Source organism: Euleptes europaea, chromosome 1 (genome assembly GCF_029931775.1).
Source record: "Euleptes europaea isolate rEulEur1 chromosome 1, rEulEur1.hap1, whole genome shotgun sequence".
Classification (NCBI taxonomy): Eukaryota; Metazoa; Chordata; class Lepidosauria; order Squamata; family Sphaerodactylidae; genus Euleptes; species Euleptes europaea.
This window is the reverse complement of record NC_079312.1, coordinates 162,942,018-162,966,794: the sequence shown is the minus strand read 5'-3', so window position 1 is coordinate 162,966,794 and position 24,777 is coordinate 162,942,018. Positions and strand designations below refer to the sequence as shown.

The 24,777-nt window shown below is 46.3% G+C and overlaps 1 protein-coding gene across 1 annotated transcript; it reads left to right on the top strand.

Annotated features, from left to right (window-relative positions):
• The first annotated feature begins 944 nt into the window (after nt 1-944).
• Nucleotides 945-24,777, top strand: TMEM106C (transmembrane protein 106C). The gene is made up of 9 exons (XM_056849259.1): nt 945-1,046; nt 9,193-9,362; nt 10,648-10,871; nt 13,251-13,314; nt 16,276-16,435; nt 16,528-16,668; nt 18,125-18,174; nt 22,282-22,335; nt 24,609-24,777. The coding sequence occupies exons 1-9, from the start codon at nt 945-947 to the stop codon at nt 24,775-24,777; spliced, it is 1,134 nt and encodes a 377-aa protein (XP_056705237.1).

The following is a 24,777-nucleotide window of genomic DNA, read 5'->3' as shown; positions in this document are numbered from 1 at the left end:
GACTTTCTGCATGCCAAGCAGATGCTCTACCACTGAGCCACGGCCCCTCCCCAACTTACATGTAAACCATCAGTACAGGTAAATTTCCCCTTCTCTGGAGTCAGTTCTGTATGTGTAGTTAGGCTTGAGAGAGTGACTGGTCTAAGCTGACCCAGTAAGCTTCAGTGGTTACCAACCCCCAGGTGGGGCCTGGCGTTCTCCTGGAATTACAATTGATCACCAGAACATAGGGATCAGTTCCCCTGGAGAAAATGGCAGTTTGGGAGAACAAATTCTATGACATTACTTCCCCATTGAACTCCCTCCACAAACTGAACCTTCCCCAGTCTCTGCCCCTAAATCTCCAGGAATTTCCCAAGCCAGAACTGGCAACCTTAGTCAGAATTTGAACCTGGATCTCTCCAATCCCACACCATATTCACACAAAAAACAGGAAAGCAAGATCTTTTACACACACACACACACACACACACACACACACACACACACACACACACACACATATATATTCTGTGTCCTCTCAAGAAACAACTCAAGATTTGGCAGTCTTGCCTTCTCTATTTCTAGATCCTTGGTTTCCCCTGGCAGGCCTTCTCTATAATTTTATATCTTTAGTCTTGGATTTCAAGCAGTGGTTGCGTTGTTTACCCAATAATATTTGTGGATTCCTGGAGGGAGGGTGAAAATTAGGAAGCCTTAATTATCTGGCCAAGCTGTATGGGCTACCGTACGAAGTAAAATGCCCCCTCGCCAACCAATCCTTTAGAGGAGAATTCCACGGCTGTCAGCCACGAGAGTAAACAACAGGCTTTAACTTGGCGCTCAGGTTTCACCTCCACTTTCAGTAGATCTCCGAGAACAGACAAACTCATTGACCTCGCGGACTCACTGTCAAGTCGGAACGTGCGTTAATGTTTATTGCAGCAATTCCTAACCCATGTGCCATGAGGAATAACACACGGAATAATTACAGGTTCCTGAGGGCCCCGAGCGCCCAGCCAAAGCTACTGCGAAAGGCAGATAATTCTGCCCTATCTCTTCATCAGGTGTGACAGGATCATTGTCATTTCTAATGTAGAATCCAACAATTTGCAGGTGAATCACCCACCCTGAGAGGAGGGAGTCTGTTGTATCTCTGCATGACTCTCTGCTCTGGGCTTGCCTGCCACGGATCAGAAGAAAACACCCAGATTAGCAATTTAGGTGGAAGCACATGGAGGGAGTTCCTCTACTTGAGGATCATTGTTACATTTGTACTCTTTAAAAATAAACTTTTTGGTTGTAAGAGTAAAGTGGGACTCTAGTTTTAATCTGGGACAGAAAATGTGCCTCCCCTATCCGAAGGTTGGGGAACTGTTTATTGAGATATCTTCTGTGGATGGCATTGAGATGAAGGATACAAAGCAAAAGGGAGAGTTTCTTGAGATGCCTTGAAGACAAATCTTCTCCTGATCTACCTGGTGAGCTCAGGGGCAAAGAACCTGCAGTGTCTCCTGAGCTATCAGAAAGGTGGACAAATCAATATTATAAATGAACAAATTAATTAAATATAACGCACAATGGCTTTTCCATTGACTTTAACACACATGGATATGGGATGTACATGAAGAGATGGAAGATGAACGGTATTGCCTCTTCCAGTAGATAGGGCAGTCCACTTGAGAACAAGAGCAGCATGTATGCATTGGAGGACATGTGGGGCTCATACTCGATTCTGGTGAAAACTACATTACTGAAATGAATCTTCACTCCAGATGTTGTATGTTTCAATGGACAATTACACAAATTGGAAGCATTTCATTCAGGAAGAGAACTTTCCTCCTTGCTGCTTGCAAAGCACTTTGAAAGGACGAGTCCGTGACAAAGGTTGATTGTCAGCTCAATATTGCCATTTTGAATGGTTCCGTCTCCAGATGGATGGGGAAAATCTTAGGGTGAGAGCCGTACTAAGCGTACTAAGGTTGCCAACCTCCAGGTGGGGCCTGGAAATCTCTCAGAATGATCACTGCCCAAATGACAGATAGTTCCCCTGAAGAAAATGTCTGATTTGGAGGGTGGACTCCATGGAATGATACTGCGCTCTCTCTTCTCCAAACCCCACCCTCCACAGGATCCACCCCAAAACCTTCAGGCATTTCCCAGCTTGGTGTTGGCATCCCTACTGTGTACATTGCTATTAAATCATATGGCAATGGTACTATTTGGCTTCAGTTTCTTGAAAATGGCTCCACCCTTCTTTCCCACAAGGCCCCACTGTCTGACTCACATATCTTCCAATATTTCACATGACAGTTGAAAACAGAGACACCCTCATAGTACCCAAATAGTGCAATTCTAAGGAGACTTCAGTGGACTTCGAAGGGTGTATGTAGCTCTGCTTAGAACGTTACCTAAACTCTTATACCCAGGATGGCTGCCAGAGTTTTCCATTTCAGATCGTTGAAGACTCTGCTCATGTGCATAATCCATTTGTTCAGTTTTAAAAGGCAAGAGGTATTTGTTCTTCACGTTTATGATACACTAGAAAACATAATTGTCCTACAATATATTGTCAGCACTCCCTAATATACATCCACAGCCGTTGTGTGTGAAAAGGCAGACGATTGTGTCTTGCGGGGTGCCTTTGAGGGCAATCCTGTGCATGTTCTCTCAGCAGTTAAGTTATTTAAGACTGCTGACTTAGTGCTCTTGTACACACCTTTACAGAGATATGCACGGGGGGGGGGGGGGGGAGAAAAGATGCATTCATTCCTCATTCAAATGTAACACTGAGAGACCCAGGGGATGGAATGTTGATGGATGACAACTCAAGTGACTCATATTTACAATATCTTAATGTTTCTGGAAGACCAAACGAAGGGCCAAAACACCAACAGTGATTTAGATGCTAGGAGAAGGTTTAGGGGAGACACTGTTGCATTCTTTAGATTCCTGAAGGGCCAAGGTAGCCAACCCCAAGGTGGGAACTGGAGTTCTCCTGGAATTACAACCGATCTCCAGACTACAGAGATCAGTTCTCCTGGAGGAAATGGCAGCTTTGGTGGGCAGACTCTATGAACACATGAAGCTGCCTTATACTGAATCAGATCCTTGGTCCATCAAAGTCAGTACTGTCTACTCAGACCAACAGTGGTTCTCCAGGGTCTCAGGCAGAGGTCTTTCACATCACCTACTTGCCCAGTCTCTTTAACTTGAGATGCTGGGGATTGAACCTGGGACCTTCTGCATGCCAAGCAGATTCTCTACCACTGAGCCACAGCCCCTGAGCTCCCTCCCCAAACAGTACCCTCCCTAAGCACTGGCTCATAATCTCCAGTAATTTCCCTAGCCATAGTTGGCAACCAGTAGGGAAGGCGGCATGGTATAACCTGATCTTTCATGCAACTAACTTTGACCTTGCCCTGACCCGGATGGCCCAGGCTAGCCTGATCTCATCAGGTCTCAGAAGCTAAGCAAGGTCAGCCCTGATTAGTATTTGGATGGGAGACTACCTGTCAGGCCATTGCTGTTTCAGGCCTGATCCCTTGACATGACTCTGTCAGGCCTTTGCTGGTTCAGGCCTGGCTCTGGCTCCATGTCAAAAGACCTTGGTTCACATGCCAGTAAATACTGTGTACACTTCCCTCTGTCCGGCTTCCCACAGCTGCCTAGTTGTTTGGTCTACGCTTCATGGGAACTCTTATCTCGGTTTTACCTAACTGTTTCACTCTGAAGGTATCTGAAGGTATCTGAAGAAGTGAAGGTATCTGAAGAAGTGAGTTGTGGCTCACGAAAGCTCTACCAGAAAGTATTTTTGTTAGTCTTTAAGGTGCTACTGGACTCTTGCCCTTTTCTACTGTTTCACTCTTGTGGCTAAAGTGCTTTTAAGCTTATGCTTTCCCTATTGGGGTCATTAGCAGCCTTCTTCTGTTTCTACACAGTCAGTTCTTATATTTACCTTTTTGCTCCTAATAAAGTACACTGCTTCAGGATCACCTGCCTGAGTGTGTTTGCTTTTGGGATGCTACAGGTAAACGCCTGATTCTGACACCACCAAGGAAGTCCAGGGTTGCTCTACAGAGGCAGGCACTGGCAAACCACCTCTGTTAGTCTCTTGCCTTGAAAGCCCCATAAGGGGTCACCATGAGTCGGGTGTGACTTGACGGCACTTTACACACACACAACTTTGACCTTAATGACAAGCAACACAGCATGACAAAAACAGACTTTTCAAACATACAGGAATGTAAGGCTAACCCTGCTGTTAAACTGATGGAACAGGCTCATATTTCTGTCCGCTCCAGCTCATTTAGCTGAAAGCACAGCTCTCCCGTACCATTTGGTAACATCTGGTGCCATCTTGTGAACATTTGAGGAAAGTGTAATGAACCTTGTGAAGTCAAGAAGTCAACCAAAGTTATAGACCTAGGGCTGCCATGTCTCGGGGCAGGACGTTTTAAACCTTCAATCTCTTTCTCAGGAGCCCTGTACGTGATATTTATTTATATACTTCATTTATACCCTGGTCTTTATGTACATACAGTCTGGTCTAGTGCCCAGTATTTTTCTTTGTATATTCTTTGAGCAATTCTCACATGGCACTCAATGCGTGTAACATTGAAGAAACAATTAAAACCCCACATTTTACCCAGGTACCAGTTTTATTTTGAAAAGAAATGCACACTGGCTGTGTCTTAGGACCAGATGCTCACATGTTCACTGAAACGTGTATACAGGGCTAGAGTCTTCAAGGGAAAGAATTAAGCCTTAGGCTGAGGTATCAGAAGGGGATGAGATATTTTTCACAGGACCCTTCCTTAGCCCCCACCCCAAGTTTAAACCATCCCTCTTTCCAGCATCTTTTTTGAGCTTTAGTATCTTTCTCAGTGGGAGGAGAGGGGAGAGTAACTGAGATGTGAATATTTTGCACAGCAGACCATAGAGAAGAGGAGGCCCGAGACGAATTTTTAAAAAATCATCAAGTATTCCCAGACTTGAAAAGGCAATGTTCCGAGGCCCCAGGCTCCTGGTCGGACCCGAACCAATGGGCTGAAATTAAATCAAAAGAGTTTCCGTTTAGACATTAGGAAGAATTTTCTAACAGTTAGAGCGGTTCCTCAGTGGAACAGACTTCCTTGGGATGTGGTAAGCTCTCCTTCCCTTGAGGTTTTTAAGCAGAGGCTAGATGGCCATCTGTCAGCAATGCTGATTCTATGACCTTAGGCAGATCGTGAGAGGGAGGGCATCTTGGGCATCTTCTGGGCATGGAGTAGGGATCACTGGGGTATGTGTGTGGGAGGTAGTTGTGAATTTCCTGCATTGTACAGGGGGTTGGACTAGATGACCCTGGTGGTCCCTTCCAACTCTATGATTCTGTGATTATATCTGAAGAGCTTAATCAGGTCTGAACCTCAAGAAACATGTCTGAATAAAATGTTCCAAAATCTCAGAAGTATGGGGGGGGGGAAAACAGAGGCCATTTATGCAGGGCTATTTTCCTCATGATCACCCCACTGACTGCTCCGGTGCTTCGTTTTGATTATGCATGCCTTTCCCAACTGTCAGAGGCTGCCTCGCTCTCCTCACATGTTTCTGTGCATTTTGCCCATGTTTTCCGGATGCTGTTTTAGTGAGAATCTGGAAAACAGAGGCGAAATGTGTGTGGAGTGCGAAGCGACTTCTGACAATCGGGAAAGGCATGCATAATCAAAACGAAGCGCCAGAGCGGTCAGCAGGGTGACCGTGAGGGAAACAGCCCTGCATAAATGGCCAAAGAAGGACTCTCTTTAGGAACAAGAAAATCTCCTTACAGGCAGCTAGATTCGAGTCCAGTAGCACCTTAGAGACCAACAAGATTTTTGGGGTGTCTTCTGAGAGTCAAAGCTCCCTGTGTCTGGTTCTAGTGCAGACCAACAAGGCTACCCTCTGATACTATCCTTACAGACAGGACCCCTTGAAAGGCATTAAAGGACTAGATATGTGTTGCTCTAAACCAAGGGTGTTGGTTTAAATGTGGTGTTGGAGGAGAGTGTTACGGATTCCGTGGATTGCCAAAAAAACAAATCAGTGGGTTATAGATCAAGTCAAGCCTGAACTGACCCTAGAAGCTAAAATGACTAAACTGAGGCTGTTGTATTTTGGTCACGTCATGAGATGACAAGAGTCACTGGAAAAGACAGTCATGCTAGGAAAAGTTGAGGGCAGCAGGAAGAGGAAGACCCAACAAGAGATGGATGGACTCAATAAAGGAAGCCACAGCCTTCAATTTGCAATATCTGAGCAAGGCTGTCAAAGACAGGACATTTTGGAGGACTTTCATAGGGTCGCCATGTGTTGGAAGCGACGGCACTTAACACACACACACAAACCAAGGGTGTGATTTAATCACCAAAATATGCCCAGAAGTCCTTTGAAACAATTTTTTTTAAAACCACCAATCAGCAGGAAACAAAGAGCTCTAAAAGGTTTCAGACCTTTTTATGCTTAGAACATTAACCACACTGTAGTGAAATGTAATCTTAATAAAGGGGTTGGAACAGGGGCAGAGCAACTAAACAGGAAACAGGAGGTTACAAGGACCCTGAGAGAGAAAGAGCAAGCAGGCACTCAGGAGGAACTGTTGACTTTTCTTTGTGGTATAGAAGTTCAATAAATACTTTGTTGTACCAATACCCGAAGTCCCTGGCATTAATAACACACACACAATCCTAACCTGGGAGGGGGGAGAGGATAGGAGCCGGTGTGACCCCTGCAGCAGCGTTAGTGCCACTTGTGCATGCTAAACTGGAACTAATGCTGATGCAGGGCCAGTAACGCCAGCTCTGGAGAGCAGCACGAGCCGCGGGAGCTGGCACAGCCTCGCTGGCACTGTTTTCCGGCACAAGGGCTCGTGCTGGCATCAAAAGGGGTGTTCCCAGGGGCAGAGCCGACTTTAGTCAGCCCCCACAGTTCTTTCGGCTCGACAATCGCTGTCCTTAGTTTTTGGGATTCTTTCTTGGCAAGCGTAGTTTCCCTGTTTTTCTATGGGCAAGCGTGGTCTCCCTTATTCTCAATGGGCAAGCGTGTTTTGCCTGATTCTATACCAGTGGTTCCCAACCTTTTTTTGACCAGGGACCACAAGGACTTTTTTGTTCAGTGCAGGGACCCCAAGGTTCAAAATAAAAATTCTGAGAATTTGAAAATAAACTTTAATCATAACTGTTAGTTAAACATTAAGCTTAGAATAATATTTGAATATATATTTTTATAATAGAGAACTTTAAATTGAAAATATTAATTTATTATGGGTTTATAACTTTGTTTCGCGGACCTTAATTTAGTTCTCACGGACCCCTGGTTGGGAACCAGTGTTCTATACTGACAAGCATGGTTTGCCTTATTCCCAACGGGCAAGAGTGTTTCGCCTGATTCTCTATTGGCAAGTGTAGTTTCCCTGTCTGTCTATTGGCAATCATGCATTCCCTATGGGCAATCATGTATTGTCAATGGGCAATCACTGTCAGTTGAGATTCTCTATTGGCAAGTTTAGTTTCCCTATTTCTCTATTGGCAATCATGCATCCCCTATGGGCAATCGCTGTCCTTTGTTTTAGTATGTCCCAGCTTTGACTCTAGAAAGCCTATACCTCAAAAATCCTGTCTGTCTCTAAGGTGCTGTGTGTGTGTGTAAAGTGCCGTCAAGTCGCAGCCGACTTACGGCGACCCCTTTTTGGGGTTTTCATGACAAGAGACTAACAGAGGTGGTTTGCCAGTGCCTTCCTCTGCACAGCAACCCTGGCCTTCCTTGGTGGTCTCCCATCCAAACACTAACCAGGGCTGACCCTGCTTAGCTTCTGAGATCTGACGAGATCAGGCTAGCCTGGGCCATCCAGGACTCAAATCTAGCTATTTTATATACGGTGCCAAGACCACGACAGCCCCCCTGTGGTATAGTCCACTGACTGTACCACCTCCTCCTGCTGACTCCTGTCCTCAGTAAGGGATACAAGGCGAAGCAGGGGTTAAAGGCAGAGCCTTTCATCGGAGCGGACGAATCCAACCCCATTAGCAAGTGAAAGTACCGGAGCTGACAACGGACCCATTAATCAACCCGGCCGAAACCAGCAAGAATGCCCGTATAGGCTGTTTTTGCAATTATAGGACACAATGCTTGACTCTGGCGCAACGTGCGCACCATCATTAGCAAAGCATGCCTCTCTCTTCCGGAGAGAGAGAGCACCCCAATGAGCGCACACGCGGACGCACTAACCCAGAGCAAAACCGGTTTGAATTCAGCGGTCCCTCGTCGTTTTCAGTCTTTTTAAGCCCGCCTTTCCCCAGTGATTCAAGGCAGCTTATCAATTTTATGAGCATGCCTGCTGTAACAGCACAGGTTTTACTTCGGATTAATTAACCCGCTATTTAAGGCATGTTTTGGTAAAGGTCCCCTGTGCAAGCACCGGGTCATTCCTGACCCATGGGGTGACATCACATCCCGACGTTTCCTAGGCAGACTTTGTTTGCGGGGTGGTTTGCCAGCGCCTTCCCCAGTCGTCTTCCCTGTACCCCCAGCAAGCTGGGTACTCATTTGACCGACCTCGGAAGGATGGAAGGCTGAGTCAACCTGGAGCCGGCTACCTGAAACTGACTCCCATCAGGATCGAACTCAGGTCGTGAGCAGAGCTTGGACTGCAGTACTGCAGCTTACCCCTCTGCGCCACGGGGCTCCTGAAGGCATGTTTAGCCTGGGCCATTTACGCATAGGAGGTTTGGCCTTGGATTTGTCGCTCGAGAGATGCACGTTTTCCCCATCCAAATGTTCAAAACTCAACAATAACCCCCCCATGCAGTGTTTTGAGAACCCGGATGGGGGAAATGTCCATCTAAAGAGCGGCAAATCCAAGGCAGAACCTCCCCGGCACAAACGGATGGCTTTCTGCGACGAACCCCAAATCGGCTTTGCAACGATTGTTGACCTTTCTCTGCAATAAGGGCACAGCCGCACCGGATTATTGAACCGCTCCCACGTGCTTTTCAGAAAAGATGCAAAAGACAAACAAGCTGACTGCAGGGGGCAAGCTTGGGTTTTTTTTTTTTTTAATTGTACTTTATTTGTAAGCGTGGCTGCGAGAACTCGCGTGATATACGCGGATAGCCCCGCCGGGCGCAAGCCACCGCTGGGAACCGCTGGAGGCACACATCAGGCGCGAAAACACTTACTACGCATGCGCGATAGGGAACTCCAGCCCGGCAGGTGAAGGTGGGGCGTGCATCCGAAGGGGGCGTGGCTGAGTCTGGGCCACGCCCCCTCCCGTGGTCGACCCACGCGGTTATAGCGACGCCGAACCGCCTGCGGGAGAACTGGGGCGATAAATTAGGGGGTCGGTGTCGCTTTGGTTGTTGCAGGTGAGTTTAATCCGGTTTAATGGGGAGAGGGGCCCTTTGAAGCCTAGGGGTGAGTGTTTTGCTGGAAAAGTGGGGTGACCTCAACAGAAGAGTCAGACCATTGGTCTGTATTGTCCACTCTATACGGTCAGTTCTTAACTGGCAGTGTGGTCTTCCAGGATCTCAGGCAGAGGGCTTTTGCATCACCTGCTACTTGATCCTTTCTACTTGAGGACTAAGCTGGGATCTTCTGTGTCAAAGAAGGTGCTCTAGTCTTAAGTAGGGTTGCCAGGGCCCTCTTTGTAATGGGGGGGGGAGGTTTTGGGGCGGAGCCTGAGGAGGGTAGGGTTTGGGGAGAGGAGGGACTTCAATGCCATAGAGTCCAATTGCCAAAGTGGCTATTTTCTCCAGGTGAATTGATCTCTGTCGGCTGGAGATCAGTTGAAAGATATCCAACTAGTACCTGGTGGTTGGCAACTGTAACTATTGAGCCATGGCCTTGCCCTTCACAACAGCACTGTGAGGTTGGCTAGGCTGAAAGACTGGCTCAGAGTCAGGCAGCAAGCTTTGTAACTAGGTGGGGATTTGAGCCTGGGTATACCTGATCCAATACCTTAACTGTTATACCACCTGTGCTGTTTAATAAACACATGCTTTGTTGCCATGAATTAAATTGAAGCAGCTGTCCACAGAAGAATCTGTTATGTCTCTGCATGATTCCTTGCTCTGATCCACCTGTGCTGCTCAGGTGTGTGTATTGTTTTGATTTGATTTATTTGGGTTACTAGCAATTTTTCCCCACCCCCAGGACTATCAGAACCAAAATAAATTAAAAGAAATGGTACAGATTTGTACATAAGAGCCCTGTGGTGCAGAGTGGTAAGTTGCAGTACTGCAGTCCAAGCTCTGCTCACGACCTGAGTTTGATCCCGACGGAAGTCGGTTTCAGGTAGCTGGGCTCAAGGTTGACTCAGCCTTCCATCCTTCCGAGGTTGGTAAAATGAGTACCCAGCTTGCTGGGGGTCAAGGGAAGATGACTGGGGAAGGCACTGGCAAACCACCCCGTAAAACAAAGTCTGCCTAGGAAACGTTGGGATGTGATGTCACCCCATGGGTCAGGAATTACCCGGTGCTTGCACAGGGGACCTTTACCTTTACCTTTTACAGATTTGTACAAGCCTCAGAATTCTTTCTCTTGGAGGAGTACTCTTAAGTTTTTTTTAGCTTGATCTTCTGAAGTGGAGCTGGAACTAACTGGGGAGACGTTCTTACTTTTGGGTTTAATCTTGTTTTGCTTCCTCTGCAGTTGCAGATACGTGAGATCCTCTTTTTTCCTTGCTGTTTTCATGGGGTCTTGGCAGTCTCTGAGGTCTAGTTCCCCCTCCCCTAAGAGGCCGGCAGAAAATGGGGATGATTTTCTGGACAGCAAGGATCGGGAAGAAGACATTGCCAAATTCCCTTATGTGGAATTCACTGGGCGGGACGGCATCACCTGCCCCACCTGCCAGGGCATTGGCTACATCCCCCCAGGTAAAGCAGTCTCTGTAGCCTTTGTCTGTTCTCTTCATCTTGGTGGAGGTTTTTTTTTTTTTGGGGGGGGGGAGGAGGGAGTTAAGAGCCAGGCTACACATGATGCTTGAAGTCAATAATAGGAATTGGGGGTATAGAAAGTAGATTCCTTTGAAATGTGGTATTGGAGGAGAGTGTTATGGATACCCTGGACTGCCAAAAAAACAAATCAGTGGGTTACAGATCAAATCAAGCCTGAACTGACCCTAGAAGCTAAAATGACTAAACTAAGGCTAACGTACTTTGGTCACACTATGAGAAGACAAGAGTCACTGGAAAAGACAATCATGCTAGGAAAAGTTGAAGGCAGCAGGAAAAGAGAAAGACCCAACAAGAGATGGATTGACTCTATTAAGGAAGCCACGGCCCTCAATTTGCAAGACCTGAGCAAGGCTATGAAAGATAGGACATTGATTCATAGGGTCGCCATGAGTCGGAAGCGACTTGATGGCACTTAACACACAACACACATGTGTGTTGGAGAAGAGAGAGGGACAATATATGGATCAGGGCCTGGTGCTGGGTTTTTTAAACTCCCCCAACAATCACTACTTTAAATCCTAATGGGGTGGCGCTATCAATCAGGAAGAGTTAATCTCCACTTCTACTGTACAATAGCTGTACATCTTCCATCCCCCTCTACAGTTATGCATTCATTGCCACTGTAAATGTAGTGACATTTGCAATCGCACCAGCAGCGCCACACTGGGCAGGTGGAGGGAATTCTCCATGTTACGCCCTCAGGTCCAACATTTCCCTCTTCCACCACTAGAAAGCTTTCCTTTAAAAAAATATAGCGCTATAGCAATATACCGTCTGTGGATTTTTTGAAGCACGGGGGACGAGGGGAAATTGTGGCAGATGTGGGGTGGGCAGGTGCAGAGATTGGCACTTTCCCATCCCCACAGGTCCCAGACCCGTGCTTCAAGTGCCGTTTTCCTGGACGTTAGTATTAAAGCAAGTTCAGGAAAAATGCAATGAAGGAGGGGATTCCTGGAATGTGGGCATGGAGAAGACAAAAGAAAGGATAATCCCCATAATGCCACTGCAGTTTCGGGGTGGGGAACAGAGAGCAAAATCTTCACCATGGGAGCAACCAAAGTCTCATGCAATAGGAAGAAATGCCTGGTTGGCCTCTTGACAGGCCCTGGGTGGCTCTTTCTCACCGCCAGCAACTATCTTTAGGGAGCAATCCATAACAATCCGAGGGCAGAAAAAGGCTCTCTTGTTAATACTCTCTGCTGACTTTGAGAGCTTCCTGACTCCTTTGTATTTTTTTCTGGGTTTGTTCAGATTGAGTCTGTCTCTTGCCCTGCAGGAATCCCAGGGAAGGAATACACCATTTCCTTTTGCTTGTTGCATCCCCAAACCTGGTTGTTGATGAATCGGTTGGGGTTGTTGGACTCTAGAGAACTAGACCATGGAATTCTGGGACATGTGCCTCCTACTGGCTTCAGCCATTCTGGTTTCTTTCCTCAGTTTGCCCACATTAATCTTTCTCCATCCCTCCCTGGAGCTAGGAGCTATTCACTTTAAGATTTCTATAAACTTAGGTGAGAACTTAGCTACAGCCTGGTTATTCCACAGGTAGGGTCCTCAATGTACTGGATTCAACCCGGCAAACCTTATATTTTCTGTTTAGGTGTGGGGAAACAAACAGATCACCAAACTAGCGTCCATCACTCATGTGGAGGAGTGGGGAATCAAACCTCAGAGTCTATCACTCCAAACCACCGCTCTTAACCACTACACCAGGGTACTATGCTGGACTCTGATCCATGCTTATTGTTTCCCCGTACCAGTAGCTATACCTTTCTTTCATTTGGGTTGATGTCACCTAAGGTTAACAAGTTGGACAAGGAAAAACTATAACCATTCATTTGTTCAGTCCTCTGTCACTGTGATATCTTACTGGAAATTGCTGTAAATTATTGAGGAATCGTATGAAGATGTGAATTTCTCTGGTCTCAAGTTATTCTAGAAAAAAATCACTGCATTTCTACAGGTTAACTTGCAACATTGAGAGCATCTTGTTCTATATGACTTCATTTATACCCTGCCTTTCTCTCCAGGGAAAATACAAAGCTGTTTATATTATTCTCTCCTCAATTTTAGCCTCACAACAACCCTGTGAGGTTAGGCTGAAAGTGTGTGACTGGCCCAGGGTCACCAGTAAGCTTCTATGGCAGAGAAAGGATTCAAACTTGGGGTCTCTCAGATCTTATTTTGACACTCTAACCGCTATACTGCACTGGCTCTTAAAATAAGAAATAAAATTGATCTGCAACATTGAGAACATCAGATATTGGCAAACTTCTGATTTCCCCCCCCTCTCCCTAGAACAAGTTAATGAACTGGTGGCTCTAATACCCTATCATGACCAAAGGTTAAAACCTCGGAGGACGTAAGTACTGTTACTGAATGTGTCTACAGGTTTTACAGACACGTGAGCACTATTGGGGAGAAGCGGGGTAGAAGTGAAGTAAATAAAAAATAAATGAAGTAAATGAAGACCTTGCTGAAAAGAGACTTCCAGTCACCATCGTCTGTAGTCAACAGCAGGCATAAGTAATCTGAAATCCTTCCTAATTCTCTGAAGAAGCCTACCAAACCAATAAAAACACATGTTGGTTTGTTTCATAATACTTACTGCGGCCTTGCAACATTAGCAATTCTAGTGTAGAGTCTTAATCTTGCCCCTAGGTATATTCAGATATGTGTTACTGTGGGATGGATCCAGGTGGCTAGATCAGCTGGGTCAAGGTAAAGGGGCATCTTCCAGGCTTGACAAAGTGGGAAGAAAGCAGTTTTTTGCAGTTGCATTTACTTGCTTCTCTAGTAGGGTTGCCAGGTCCCTTTTCGCCACCAGCGGGAGGTTTTTGGGGCGTTTGTGTAACTAAAGGTCGGTAGACCTTGAGCCGTAGTTTAGGGTTTGCTGAGATAAGAAAATACCTTGATCATTACTACTGGACAACTCGGCAACTTTGCCATTTGGTCTATTGCTAAGAATCCATTAGCCAAATCCTATGTGTATATTTTTTCCACCTTGACAACATTTTCTTTGGGTAAACTAATCTTTGCTACTTTGTAAATAAAACACTACGTGCTGAGCACAGCTTCAGTTCCATATTATTCTGAGCCCTCGTGCTGTAGATTATCTGTTTCCACTGGTTTCAGCACAGGTATTTGCAGCACTACCTGGAGGTTGGCAACACTATTCTCTAGCAGTAATGCTGGATCCAGTATAAGGCCTAGATTCTTAACTGAGACAGCAAGGATCAGCTGGACTTAGGGTTGCCATCTTCAGGCTGGGAAATACCTGGAGATTTTGGGAGTGGAGCCTGATGAGGGCAGGGTTTGGGGAGGGGCGAGACTTGAATGGGTTATAATGGCATAGAGTTTAACTTTCAAAGCAGCCATTTTCTCCAGGTGAACTGATCTCTGTCGCCTGGAGTTCAGTTGTAATAGTAGGAGATCTCCAGCCACCACCTGGCAGTTGGCAACCCTAGCTGGACTCCATAAAAGTGGGAAGTACACTATGTCCTTCAAGGTTTCAGCCTTCCCCGCAAGCTTTACTTCCACCGTATCAAGATTCAGTTTGTTTTAGCTATTTAACCATAGCCATCGGGCCGTGGTTCAAGACCTCTATTGTGTTCCAGGATGTATGGAGAGGGAGCACTGGGTGTCATTGGTAATTGACGACCGGTTAGAATCATAGAGTTGGAAGGGACCACCAGGGTCATCAAGTCCAACCCCCTGCACAATGCAGGAAATTTACAACTACCTCCCCCCCAGACCTAGTGACCAGAAGATGGCCAAGATGCCCTCCCTCTCATCATCTGCCTAAAGTCACAGAATCAGCATTGCTGACAGATGGCCATCTAACCTCTTCTTAAAAACCTCCAGGGAAGGAGAGCTTACCACCTCCCGAGGAAGCCTCTTCCACTGAGGAACCGCTCTAACTGCTAGAAAATTCTTCCTAATGTCTAGACGGAAACTCTTTTGATTTAATTTCAACCCGTTGGTTCTGGTCTGACCTTCTTGGGCAACAGAAAAACAACTCGGCACCCTCCTCTATATGACAGCCCCTCAAGTACTTGAACATGGTGATCATATCCCCTCTGTCTTCTCCTCTTCAGGCTAAACATACCCAGCTCCTTCAACCTTTCCTCATAGGACTTGGTCTCCAGACCCCTCACCATCTTCGTTGCCCTCCTCTGGACATGTTCCAGCTTGTCTACTCTTTTTTAAATTGTGGTGCCCACAACTGAACACAGTACTGTAGTTGAGGTCTAACCAGAGCGGAGTAAAGCGATACCATCACTTCGCGTGATCTGGACACTATACTTCTGTTGATGCAGCCCAAGACTGCATTTGCCTTTTTAGCTACCGCATCACACTGCTGACTCATGTTCAGTGTTTGGTCTACTAAGACCCCAAGATCCTTTTCACACACACTACTGCTCAGACAAAGTTCCAAAGCTACAAGTAATTTCTCCTAAGGTCTTTACATAGAGCGTGAACAGTAAAGGGGGAGGGTACGACTGTGCCTGTGGAACCCCACAGGACAAGCCCCACTAGGGTTGCCAGGTCCCTCTTCACCACCGGTGGGAGGTTTTTGGGGCCGAGCCTGAGGAGGGCAGGGTTTGGGAAGGCGAGGGACTTCAATGCCATAGAGTCCAATTGCCAAAGCGGCCATTTTCTCCAGGTGAATTGATCTCTATCGTCTGGAGATCAGTTGTTATAGTGGGAGATCTCCAGCTAGTACCTGGAGGTTGGCAACCCTGAGTCCCACACTGGTGACAACTGGTCTCCCATAGCAACTCTTTGAGTCCCGTCTGTAAGGAATTATGTAAATAATTTCAAAGCACATCCCCTGATGCCTGCTTCAACCTCCAAATATCTCAATGAGATGGCATGATCTACTGTATTGGAGGCTACAGATAAATCTGGTAGCAGCAACAGAGACCCATGACCTTCATCTACATTCAGATGATGGTTATTAACTAAGCCTGAGTCTCTGTCCCTTAACCTGGCCTAAAACCAGGCTGAAAAGGACTGAGGTCCCTGTCCTCCCCAGGCTCCACCCCCAAATCTCCAGGGGTTTCCCAACCTGGAGCTGACGATCCTACCCCCCCATCCCGCACATGTGGCCAGGGGGGACCTGGCAACCCTACCCCAGCCAGAGTGCTGGCCGGCAATCAGGTTTGATGGCGGAAGGCCTTCCACTGTAGCAGGGGGCTTGGCAGCCCTAGGGTGGGGTGGGAAAAGCTTTCTTAGCATATCATCTGACTAGACCCTGAATATCAGTGGGAGGTCCTCACACAACAGCAAGTGTCTGAACTACTAATCTGTTCCCTTTTAGGAAATTCTACGTCTTGGTGTCGGTGCTGCTTTGCCTCCTGGCTTCTGGGCTGGTCGTCTTCTTTCTCTTTCCGCATTCGGTCCACGTGGAGGACAACGGTATCCAAGCGGTGAGGGTGTGGTTTGACCAAAAGAATTCCCTGGTTATCCTCTCCCTCACGGTAACTCGTGAATCTATGTATACTCAAATTCTGCCTTCTTGGTTAGTTGTAGAAGCCTCTCATTTCCTGTGGCGGTTTTTCTTTTGAAACAGGCCAACCTCCGAATTAGGAACTCCAATTTCTACTCAGTGGCAGTAACTAGCTTGACGACGCAGGTGCAATACATGAATTCTGTGGTTGGAACACACCAGATGAACAATGTCACCAGGATCCAACCACTGAGCAACAAGCTGGTACAGCCGTCTCTTACTTCATATGGATTGTCAGGTCCCTCTTCGCCATTGCTGGGAGGTTTTTGGGGCGGAGCCTGAGGAGGGCAGGGTCTTAAATGCCATAGAGTCCAATTGCCAAAGCGGCCATTTTCTCCAATACTGATCTCTGTCGACTGGAAATCAGTTGTAATAGCGGGAGATCTCCAGTCACCACCTGGAGGTTGGCAACCCTACCCCCTGCCACTGGGGGGGGATGGGGGGTAGGGGTGCCAGATCCAGGTTGGGAAACTCCTGGAGATTTGGGGATGGAGCCTAGGGAGGACAGGGATCTCAGGTGGGGTACGATGCCACAGAGTCCACCCTCCAAAGTTTCCATTTTCTCCATGGGAACTTCTTCAGATACAGCTAGAATGTGAATCCATCGGTCTTTAAGTAGAGGAACAGTATGTAAATGTGAATAGCAGGCTTGATTGGTTTAGGTGTGATATGCAAAAGAGTCTGTGATGTCCAGGGGAGAGATGGGTGTGGAGAAATCAGCATTGGTAATGGGCCATGAATGCAAGGTCTTTATTCAGCCCAGGTAAATGCATTGACTTTAGTTTGAATATCAACTGTAATTCAGCAGTTTCTCTTTCCAATCTCCCTTTAAAATTCCTTTGTAAGAGAACTTTTAAGAGTAGCAGTTCTCTTACAAAGGAATTTTAAAGGGAGATTGGAAAGAGAAACTGCTGAATTACAGTTGATATTCAAACTAAAGTCAATGCATTTACCTGGGCTGAATAAAGACCTTGCATTCATGGCCCATTAACAATGCTGATTTCTCCACACCCATCTCTCCCCTGGACATCACAGACTCTTTTGCATATCACACCTAAACCAATCAAGCCTGCTATTCACATTTACATACTGTTCCTCTACTTAAAGACCGATGGATTCCATTCTAGCTGTATCTGAAGAAGTGAGCTGTGGCTCACGAAAGCTCATACCCTACCAGAAAATATTTTTGTTAGTCTTTAAGGTGCTACTGGACTCTTGCCCTTTTTGACTACTGCAAACAGACTAACACGGCTACCCACTGTGAATTATCTCCATGGGAACGGAGCTCTGTAGTCTAGAGACGAGCTGTAATTCCGGGGGGTCCCTAGCTCCCACCTGGAGGCTGACATCCCTATATGGAGCTGGGGAGGGGCCATGGCTCAGTGGTAGAGCATCTGCTTGGCATGCAGACATTCCCAGGTTCAATCCCTGGCATCTCCAGTTAAGGCACTAGGCAAGTAGGTGATGTGAAAGACCTCTGCCTGAGACCCTGGAGAGCTGCTGCTGGTCTGAGTAGACAATACTGACTTTGATGGACCAAAAATCCATTCAGTAGAAGGCAGCTTCATGTGTGTTCATGTGATCTTGCTAGGGGAAGGGTATCATATGGTTTGCTAGAAGTCTGCTTACACCTTGTCCTCCATTTTTATTTCCTCCCTAGGTGAATTTCACAGTGAAGTCCAAAATGGGCGTACCTTCTTATTATGCATAGTAAGCAATCATTGATGCTTAAGTTTGCATGCATTGTAGCTGAGCTCTGCAATCTTTACCCAGGAAAGCTGCCGTCTCCCCCTCTGCTAAACAGACATCAGTTAAAAATATTGTCGAAGGCTTTCACGGTCAGAGTTCATTGGTTCTTGTAGGTTATTCGGGCTGTGTAACCGTGGTCTTGGAATTTTCTTTCCTGACGTTTCGCCAGCAACTGTGGCAGGCATCTTCAGAGTAGTAACACTGAAGGACAGTGTCTCTCAGTGTCAAGGGTGTAGAAAGAGTAATATATAGTCAGAAAGGGGTTGGGTTTGAGCTGAGTATTGTCCTGCAAAAGTATTGTCCTGTAAGTATCAAGATAATGTGCTAATGAGGGTATGGTATGTTAATATGGAACCATTGTATCCTGAAGTGATCTGTTAATGTGTGTAATCCAAAACTAATCTGTATGGCTATTGTTGAATGTTGTCTTTGTCTGGAGGCCATTGAACCAAACAAAAATCAGAAAACTCAAGAAAAACAGTCTCCCATAGGAAAGGTATTCTTGCCATTTATTAAAGGAGTCACTGATAGGATGGAGAAACTTTTGAAAAAAACATAACCTACAAACAGTGTTTAAACCCACCAAGAAAATACAACAAATGCTACGATCAGCAAAAGACAAAAGAGACCCCCTCACCTCTGCAGGAGTATATCGTATACCTTGCAGCTGTGGAGAAGTTTACATCGGGACCACAAAACGCAGCATACAAACAAGGATAAAAGAACATGAAAGATACTGCAGACTTGGCCAACCTGAGAAATCAGCAGTGGCTGAACATGGACTGACACAAACAGGACACAGGGTCTTATTCCAAGACACTGAAAGACTGGACAATTCTACCAACTATTTTGTCAGATTGCACAGAGAAGCCATTGAAATTCACAAACATCAGCACAACTTTAACAGAAAAGAGGAGAGTTTAAGAATGAATAAGGCTTGGCTTCCTGCCCTGAAACACCTCCAGACAAAGACAACATTCAACAATAGCCATACAGATTAGTTTTGGATTACACACATTAACAGATCACTTCAGGATACAATGGTTCCATATTAACATACCATACCCTCATTAGCACATTATCTTGATACTTACAGGACAATACTTTTGCAGGACAATACTCAGCTCAAACCCAACCCCTTTCTGACTATATATTACTCTTTCTACACCCTTGACACTGAGAGACACTGTCCTTCAGTGTTACTACTCTGAAGATGCCTGCCACAGTTGCTGGCGAAACGTCAGGAAAGAAAATTCCAAGACCACGGTTACACAGCCCGAATAACCTACAAGAACCAAAGACATCAGTTACCTTAGGTAGATTTTCACCTTTAAGTCAGCTGGAGAACTGCAGCCGGGGCCTCTTGATGTAAGATAGCAAACATACGGCAAGTCGCAACCAACTTATGGCGACCCCAGCAAGGGGCTCCCAAGGCAAGTGAGGAGCCGAGTTGTGGTGTGCCGTCGCCTTCCTCTACAGGGCCTGTGTGGTCTTTAGGGTTGCCAGGTCCCTCTTCGCCACCAGCGGGAGGTTTTTGGGGCAGAGCCTGAAGAGGGCGGGGTTTGGGGAGGGAAGGAACTTCAATGCCATAGAGTTCAATCACCAAAGCTGCCATTTTCTCTAGGCGAACTGATCTCTATTGGCTGGAGATCAGTTGTCATTGCAGGAGATCTCCACCTGCTACCAGGAGGTTGGCAACCCTAGTTGTCTCTCATCCAAGTGCTGGCCCTGCTTAGCTTCTGAGGAGATTGGGCTAGACTGTGCCACCTTCCTTCCCAAGACTCCAAAAGGGAGACGCAGAACGAGTAAGTCCGCTCTGAAAAATTCTCACTGAGAGCCTGGCCTCCAACACACAAAGCCAATATATATATATAATTATATATAAATAATTATATATAAATAATTGATTGCAGTACCAAAGCCTGATTTTTCTGGCCCTGGCACAAGTTTGTAACACATATATCATGTCATTAAAAAAACATGGTTCCTTAAATGGACCAGTTTTACTCCCTGCCCTTCTTCATCATCATCATCAAGTCTTTATTGAATTAACACAAAAAAAGGCATAGCAATAATACAGAATAAGGTGGAAATTCCGCCAAAATAAAATCAATAACGGTAAAAATAGTAACATAAGTTAAAGAATCAAGCATTTCCCATAAATTATTAAAATGAAATACAAATTCATCATTAAATATATGTAATAATAGGAAGGAAAGATCGTACAATCCAGAGAAAAATAAAAGATGACAAGTGACCCAGAGTAGAGCAATTATGGGTCAGAGATATTATGGTCACCATGCCCCATCGTCTTTTTATGCTTCATGATGGAGGCAGCCAGTCTTGCCATTTGGAAAGTAATGAATTTGTCTCTGTCTTTCAATAATATGACTAATAATATGGTCCGCAAAAATCAGTTACGCTCATCCTCATATCTGGCACATTGGAATGTGATGTGGGATAGATCCTCAATAGACGTTTGATCACAGGAGCAGACTCTTTTCCTACATGGGATCCCATTGAAACAGCCTTCCAAGACTGCGAGCACCAAAATGTCCTTCACGCCAACCAATATTTGGACCCTGATTGTCCCTCCTCAGCCCTTCTGATTTAATTCATGTCATTTCTCTCCTCTGCTTTTCTTCCCTCCACCTGCCCCATGGTATTCTCAAAACTTGGGCCTACATGGTATTTGGGCCTGGGTATTTTCTGGGATGTCTGTTGGTTTTGAGAGACATTGACCTTTTCTGTGACGAGGGCTGGTCCATAGGGTTGCCAGGTCCTCCCTCACCATCCGCGGGAGCTTCTTGGAGGCAAGGCTGGCGATCGAACAGGACGCTCTAGCACTGTCCTCAAAAAAAAAATCTATGGAAACCATAGAGTTTTGGGGGAGAATGCTAGAACATCTCCATTGTGGTGCCGGCATTTCTGGGGTAAACCCGGAAGTGACATTATCATGCACACTGATCGCTTCCCCCCTTCAGCTGTCTTGCTTCTGCCCATTGACCAGCTGAGGATCAGCGGGTAGCCCGATTAATTGGTGGGCAGTTGCCCACAATAACCGGGCAATTGGGAAGCCTGCTGATCCAGGACCTAAAACTTCTTGCAGTATTTTATTCTTTGTTCAGTGTAGAGCAGCAGCTTTGCAGAGCTACTAACCCACCGCGCCAAAAACAATCCACCATCCATCTACAGAGGTCCATCAGGGGTACCATATCTCCTTGTCTTTTGACTGCCAGCCTGTGACCCCAAAAATGGGGGCTTCTGAGCATCTGGGAGGCCACAATATATAGATGAATTCACTGCAGTAGTGCCCAGTTGGACAGGTCTTTAGTGACTTGGATGATTTCTGTGTGTGGTGTAGCTACTACAGCCAGCCCACATTCTGGGACTAATTGTCTAAAAAGGGCTGGTCCCACCTGTGAATGGGGGGGTGGGCAGTTTGACTTTGATGGTTTAGCACTCAGCAACAAAGTTTTGTGGCCACATTTCCTTATTGAGAAGCGTGGGGCACACTGTGCTTTAGCAAAAACTCTATATGGGGTAGGGTTGCCAACCTCCAGGTGGTGGCTGGAGATCTCATGGGATTACAACAGATCTCCAGGTGACAGAGATCAGTTCACTTGGAGAAAATAGTTGCTTTGGAAGATGGACTCTGTGGCATTATACCCCGTTGAAGTCCCTCCCCTCACAAACCCCACCCTCCTCATGCTCCACCCCCAAAATCTCCAGGTATTTTCCAGCCTGGAGCTGGCAACCCTATTATGGGGCCATAGTTTACAAGATGGCTACTTATCTGGATTCCATTGAAAAAGAAGAAGAGTTGGTTTTTATACTTCGCTTTTCTCTGCCCTAAGGAGTCTCAAAGTGGCTTACAATCAGAGAGTTCTGTGAGAACTGTGACTAGCCCAAGGTCACCCAGCAGGCTTCATGCAGAGGAGTAGGGAATCAAACCTGGTTCTTCAGATTAGAGTCCACTGCTTTTAACCACTACACCACACTGAACGTCTAACCTTAACGTTGACTTCCAGAATTGATTTTTCATTTCTTTCTTTTGCTGTCTTCTAGCTTCTTTTGCACATTATCCAGAATCAGAGTGCACAACGTTGTGATTTTCATGAGGTAGGTATCTGGTATGTACAGCTGTGCCTTAAAGAGACACGAGAACAATGAATGTCAATACTAGTTTCAATCCCCAACTGGACATTGAATGGGGGTCTAGTGTAAGAGGGTGAGGATGAGAAAGCATTGAGGAAGCTGGTTCTGTACTTTCATGGAATTAGGGCTCATGTTGAGCTGAGCCCTGTCTTATTCCTTTGTAGAATAAAGGTTTCTGGTTTTTTATGCATGGCCGCTTAACCCTCCTTTATTCCCTGTTTAAGCCAGGATCAAATTTTTGGGAATGCACCTCATTCCTTGGAAGCTCAACGCTGCTTCAATGCAAAACGATCCTGCTTTTCCCATTCCTCTTCTGGCCCGAATTAAACCACGGATCCTGGCTCATTCGAGAATCACTAAGCAAGCGTACAACTTTCTTGGGTTGAGCTTCACCCGACCCTTTTCCAAACCCCTCTTCAAGGCAGCATGCATCTAGCCAAACGGGAAGGACAGAAGATTGGCTTCTCTCACAGCCAATCACGAAGCAGTGTGTAAAGAGGCAGGGATTCAAGTGCTTCCTGCTCTTTCTGAGCAAAAGAAAGGCTTTTTAAAAATGAGACTTGGATTTCTCCCCCCCCCCTTCTTTCAGGTTGCTCCGTTTTTTGTTTTTTGTTCTTAAAATGCTTTTTTATGCAGCAGTTGGGTTTGGGGGGAAGGAAATTTCTCTCACGAGGTAAGCCAATTACAAAGCAGCATTTAAAGGGGTGGGACTTGATTTGAACTTGGGAGACTGCTTTTCTGCATTCATGCCTCCATTAGCACACAGTTTCGTCCCTGATCATTCCAGCCAATGCATACAGTTTCCCCCAACCAGGGTTACTTTGATCCTGGCTGAAACGGGGAATAAAGGAGGTTAAAGCGACCATGCATAAATGACCTCTGTTTTGCCAGGCTCTGCAAACTAGGGGCTGGGGAGGCCAGAATGCCGGTTTTGCTAGATGATGCAATGCTCTTCTTCCCTGTCTCTGGGTGTATATCAAACCGCCAAGTTTTTGTACATGGGTAGATCTATAGTAGCAATAGGTAGATCTATAGTAGCCAAAGCATAATTCTGTGGCCTTTTATGCAGGGACGTTTCCCCGCAGTTGCCCTCGCTGACTGCTTTGGGGCTTCCTTTGATTATGCATGCCTTTCCCACCCATCAGAGGTTGCCTCGCTCTCTCCGCAGGCTTGCCTGTATTTTCCTGATGCTGTTTTAGCCAGAATCTGAAAAATGTGGGCAACGCGCGTGGGGAAAGCGACCTCTGATGGGCGGAAAAATGCATGCGTAATCGAAAGCCCCAAAGCAGTCGGTGGGGGTGACCGCGGGGAAACGTCCCTGCATAAAAGGCCTGTGACTCTTGGTACCCCCTTTCCACGGGTCTCATGATGGCATGAGAGTTAGCATTCTCTCACAGGGTGGGGGGATCCTGCTGCCTGTATTCACTGGAGTACTGTCTCCAGATGGTGGGCCTCCTCTCCAGCAAGCAGTTGCTACTTGAGGTGTTTCCAAGCGTCTTGTGTTTGGATCTCATCTTGTGGAAGGCTCTTTGGGCCTCAGGAGGCTGCGTAATTTTCATTGCCGCTGCTGCAAAGCTCCACGTTAAAGTGTGGGTAAGGATCTGGCTGCGTCCGCTGCTCAGATCAACCTCCTGTGCTGTTAAGTTCAAGTCAGCTATCACTTAAATTGTTGTCAGGTTAGTCTTGCACAAAAGCTAATTCTGGGCGATGCCACACCTCCTTCCATTGTAAGTCTGTTTTAATAACACCTTTATTCTTCAGCTGAGCCATTAGTTGAAGCAGGACATATGTCTTTTACCATTTCAAAGCTTTCCTAAAAGGAATTTTCTTTTGTTTCCAAAGTGATCATCCCATCTCTTAAAGGGTGAAGTTTTTCTAGAAAAACACGATGGACTGCCTAATATGCTAACCTATGGGGTTGCTAGCCTCCTGGCACTAGCTGGAGATCTCCCGCTATTCCAACTGATCTCCAGCCGATAGAGATTTCACCTGGAGAAAATGGCCACCTTGGCAATTGGACCCTATGGCATTGAAGTCCCTCCCCAAACCCCACCCTCCTCAGGCTCCACCCTGCTGGTGGCAAAGAGGGACCTAGCAATCCTAATAACCTGACAATCTCTCTAGCATGGGGCAATGGGTATGACATGGAAGAGGTTTGCATTTGGCTTAAGGGATGAGAGTTCGGCCACCCCCACCCTTTCCTTTCTCTTGACCCTTTCCTTCCTTCCACCCTTCAGGACTTCAGTGAAGATCTCCTACCTCGGCTACGTAACTCAGAGTTCTTTGGAGACGCACCATTACGTAGACTGTGGTGCCAATTCCACGATTGCTTCTGGGCCTGAGCCCACACCGCCAACTCCAGAAGATGTTGTCCAAAGTTTGAGGAAGCTGGCAGTCCTTCAGTGA

What these genes read in the sequence shown, in the direction of transcription:
- TMEM106C (XM_056849259.1), top strand. Translation starts at nt 945, where the DNA reads ATGAGGAATAACACACGGAATAATTACAGGTTCCTGAGGGCCCCGAGC. An exon ending in CATTGGCTACATCCCCCCAG is followed by an intron (nt 10,872 to 13,250) that starts GTAAAGCAGTCT and finishes CCCTCTCCCTAG; the next exon opens with AACAAGTTAATGAACTGGTG. An exon ending in GTACCTTCTTATTATGCATA is followed by an intron (nt 18,175 to 22,281) that starts GTAAGCAATCAT and finishes GCTGTCTTCTAG; the next exon opens with CTTCTTTTGCACATTATCCA.